Raw genomic sequence first — 4,862 nt, 5'->3', positions numbered from 1 at the left:
ATTCATTATAATGTTCTTAAATTTTAATTCCTAACTTGATTTCTTTTCAAGATTTTCAAAATTTCACTACTATCTTCCTTTTATATCACATCTTTTTGCCGAACACCTACTAAGCTATATAAATTATAGTTGAAAATAAAAATTATGTAAAAGGAAGATAAATGTGAAATTTATAAATATGTTGGAATTAAATCAAGTTATAAGTTGAATTATAAGAATATTGGACAATTACAATATATATATATATATTATACAAAACGATGTAGTAAGAGCGTTTGGATACCTAAGCTTATATATCCTTAAGGGTATATCAAGCGGTTTGGTTCAGTTATCCGCGGATACCTAAGTATCCAAACCAAAACCGACCCATTGATATATGATTTTTTCGGTTTTGGTTTTTTTAAGTTTCGGGTTTTTTCGGTTTCGGATTGGCTGGTTTGATTCGGTTTTTCGGTTTTTTTACACACCCCTAGATAGAATTAATTATCTTTAAAAAAGAGTTACAAAATAGCCTTTTAATTTGATCCGAATAAAAACCACAACAAAACCAAAACATATGGATTTAAGGATTTTTCTAGTAAAAAGTCTTAGATAGCGCCGGAGGTTGCCGATTATTGAACCCGGGAAAACACCCATCGAGGTTGCTCTTAGGACCGTTAGTCTATGATAAGGAGAGAGAAAAAAAAGAAGATAGATGGAAATCCAGGTAATCCGTTCTCACACATTCCCTTTGAAACAACTACCTATCTCCACCTATCCCCACCACCGCACAACCACCGTCAAGGTCCATGCAGTCTCCGACAACCCACTAAAGCTAATACAGTCCGGCACCGTGGTGGCAATCCTCCCAAAAGACGCCTCCGCAGCCATCAACAACGACGGATACAAGCTCCTGGACATCAGGCCAGAATGGGAGATAGAAAAGGCACGTGTGTCAGGAGGAATTCATGTCCCACTGTTTGTCCAAGACATGGATAACAGCCCACTAACACTGCTGAAGAAATGGGTTCACTTTGGTTATATTGGTTTATGGACTGGTCAGAATTTCACAACGATGAATCCTGATTTCGTTGATCAAGTGGAGAAGATGGTTCCTGATAAGACCACTAAGGTTCTCGTTGCTTGTGGAGAAGGTTTAAGGTATAACATAAATGATTAATTTCTTACTTTGTTTGATTATGAATCGAATTCTGTTTGATTTTAGAAAGTTTTGTATATGTTACAGGTCAATGATGGCTACGTCGAAGCTATATAAAAATGGGTATACGAATTTGGGATGGTTGGCTGGGGGATTCAATCGTGCTGTTGAAGGAGATTTCCCAGAAGTTGAGGGGCCGGAGAAATTACAGTATGCCACCATTGGAGGTGTTTCTTATTTCTTCCTTAAGGTCCTTATTTTGTTGCAAGCTGTTGGGAAGAATGAGTAAATTATGTATTGAGTTTTGAACATATAAGTCAAGTACCCATGAATCTATTGATTTCATTCTTCAAATTTTGGAACATATTGCAGCTTATGTTAATAATTCCATGTACAATCTATTGACCTACCCCTAAAAATGGAACCAAGAATAGCAATTCAAATAACTAAGTTTCAACCATAGAATCAAGTAATTTTGATTGCACTCACAAACATTGGATGTCATGTTTGGTGTGTGGGGACGAAAACCGAAACTGTTATATATATTGACCAAACCATTTTCCATTAGCAAGTTGTGTGTCATATGATGGAGATGGGGTAGATTTGTCTTTTGGTATATTTATCATCAATGGAATGAATGGATCCTCCATGAGCTACTACCCTTTTTCTATACATGAGTCTCTTGGTGAATTGGATGCGATGAGTGCCCGAAAAAATCAAACATTTTATAGGGGATTAAGTTTGATGGGATATTTACAAATTTATCCTTAGGGTCTTTTTCCTTATAGATAAATAGCAATGTACTTACAATTATGTATTCATAATAGTACACACACATATCATGCAACACACACAAGCCGAACAAGAAAATGTTAAATTGAAAACTTGGCTAGAAATAAAACATGTCAAAAGTGTTTATATGTATGCTTAAACTAAAGTAAATCGTTTTATTAGGAAAGTTAGGTTAGTCCAAACTTGGAAGTCATTTCTTGGCAGGGAACGTATGTACAAGAAATGCAAACCTAAGGACAACATTGGAAATATATGAAGTTTTGGATTGAATTTGTGATTTTTGATAAAATATAGGTACCAAATTTGTAATTTACTCTTGTTTAGTTTAATATGAAAATAGTTGAAAAGTTAACATTTACCGAGGTATAGCCAACTTTTAAAGTAATGGAAGTTGGCAATGAACTAACCTGTGCATAGCGTGAAATGAATTAGTCGATTAGAGCGACAACCTCACTACCTCACTGCTTATTAGGTTAAGCTTGTTGTTAAAGCGGTAACATTTCTAATATTTTTTCATGTCAATTTATTTTTCTACGTTTAGTATCTAACCTTAATATTTGATAGGAAGTTATAACATTAATAACACTTCATTTTTTACTAATTTAATTTAATTACTTTATTTAATAAATAAATATTATTTTTAATATTACACACATTTTTTGATTTACTTAATATTACATAAAGTAATTACCTTTTGGTTATCTTTTTTGAAAACATAACTTAACATTTAACATTTGTTCAAAATTTTACAAAATTTATTTTGTTTCACATCTTTTTCTTGAACATGTCTACTTCTTCATGACATTCTCTCTCAATTTCTCTAACCTATTTTTCATTTTCCAAAAAAATAAATTCACATAATGGAAAATAAATCTCAATCTTTCGTTTCTATTCAAGATTATCTAATATTAACACACCTATAAGATGGAATCATGATTTGAGGATAATCGTAAGGATTTTTGCAGGAAATAGCATGAAACGGTTTGGTCTAAACTACATCATATGACCTAAACCCCAAAATCTAAAACATAGAAACTGTAAATTATGCAAACAAAATAGGGGTTTTTGAGCAATCAATAGGAAAGAAGTAATGGAAGCAACCAAATGGAGGGAAATGAGCAAGCAAAAGAAATACATGCCATAAAGTGACCCTCAACGGCGACACGAGTTGTGGAGCTTCATACTGCCGCCGCAAAAAGCCCGGAAAGCGGTGGTGGCGCGGTGGTGCAGTAAATCAAGAACAACAAGAAGAAGATGAAGAAGAAGAGATGAACCCTTTTGAGTATTGGGGCAAAAACCAAAACCTCAAATCATAAGTGGAATTCAGTCAAAAAATTGAGAACCAATCGACAACAAGTCTCTCTCTCTCTCTCTCTCTCTCTCTCTTGGTAGTTCCTTGGTGAGATGTTCTTAGCGAGGCTCTTAACATAACTTAAGGGGTGGTGTAGCGAGTTGCTAGCGAGGGTAGTGGTGAGGCTTAGCGCCTCCAACTACCTTAAGCCTTAGCCCAATGGCTTCTACAATGTCAGGCCTGTGCACCTTTACAGCAACAACTTACTCGTAATAATTGGCTTCGACAAGCCTTGTAAACTTAACCACGCATTATAGCAATTGGAGGTGTTGATATCGATGATTCAATGACACCTGCAAGAAAACAAAAAAAAAACATATTTAAAGAAATATCCGTTTTAAATAGAATCCATAGAGGAAAATATACATACATTTAATTCAAGGGAATACTTTCAGACAGTAAATTAAAAAAAATATTATCTCCTATAGTTATAAAAAAATCCTTAGTTTCCTTCTATATATAAACGTACTAGACGTATACTCCTGCGTTGCAAGATTATTATAACATGATAAGATTCAAGATTCAAAACAGTAAAACAAAAAAAGTATTAACCGAAATAACTCTCTCATTTATTGAGAAACTACACAAAACTCAATTACACTTAATTGTGTTGTTATACATCCAAAACTCGGTGTGTGTGTGTGTCTCTCTCTCTCTCTCTCTCTCTCTCTCTCTATATATATATATATATATATATATATATATATATATATATATATATATATGGAAAATATCAAATGAGAACACCAAAAAGATTGAGAACGCAAGAACGCTTATGAACCAGTCATTTTATAAGACAAATTAATACTTTTGTATTTAGATTAAATTTTAAAATATTAATATCAAATCCCAATATCCTAAAATCTAGCAATCATAATATTTACCTAAAAAAGCAAAACAATAATAAAAATAATAATTGATTTTTTTCTTTTCAAGTTATTGGAATACGTTTTATTAGTTTTTTTCAACAAAAAGAAACCAAAGTTATTTACTTAAAAAAAAACTACAATTATAATCACAAATTAATACATTTTTATTTATAAATAAAAAATCTTACGAAATCCAATGTCTTTTTTCATCAACCGGAAATAAAATTTTTCTAAGAATTCGTCATATTCTCACGAAATGAAAACTTCAATCACAAATGACTACATTTTTATTCACAGATGAGTATAGATTTAATCACAAATACATATAGATTTAATTACAAATGATTAAACTACATCTAAAAAATGGTGAACATTCTCATATATTAACCAAAGAGAGAAACAACTCTAATCATTAATGAATACAATTCCATCACAAATGAATTTTGCTATAATCATATGAATACAAAACAATAAACCTTTAAATCATAAATGAATATAAATACATATGTGTGGCTATCTTTATCAGAAAAACATCTCATAAGTAAATGTTCTTTGAAGAGAACAAACAGGTTCATTAGAAGGCAAGAAAATGAAAATCAGAATGATAATAACTGGCAAAAATTGAAGCAAAGCTCGCATGTTAAACCCATCTGACCTGTTTACACCTGTTCTTGTACCCATTCTGGGTCCAAAACTGAACCCGGTGAATTGA

At 32.3% G+C, this 4,862-nt stretch overlaps 1 protein-coding gene across 1 annotated transcript; it reads left to right on the top strand.

The window, feature by feature from the left end:
* The first annotated feature begins 576 nt into the window (after positions 1-576).
* On the top strand, positions 577-1,523 carry LOC145054841 (Rhodanese/Cell cycle control phosphatase superfamily protein). Its single transcript, XM_079003107.1, has 2 exons — positions 577-1,140; positions 1,226-1,523. Exons 1-2 carry the CDS (start codon positions 695-697, stop codon positions 1,425-1,427), a joined length of 648 nt encoding a protein of 215 aa, XP_078859233.1. The 5' UTR covers positions 577-694; the 3' UTR covers positions 1,428-1,523.
* Positions 1,524-4,862: the final 3,339 nt, after the last annotated feature.

The sequence above is a fragment of the Lactuca serriola genome, chromosome 5, assembly GCF_051521515.1.
Source record: "Lactuca serriola cultivar US96UC23 chromosome 5, Lser_US96UC23_V15, whole genome shotgun sequence".
Lineage (NCBI taxonomy): Eukaryota > Viridiplantae > Streptophyta > Magnoliopsida > Asterales > Asteraceae > Lactuca > Lactuca serriola.
Note: the sequence above shows the minus strand (reverse complement) of the source record. Positions and strands in the feature narration are given on the sequence as shown.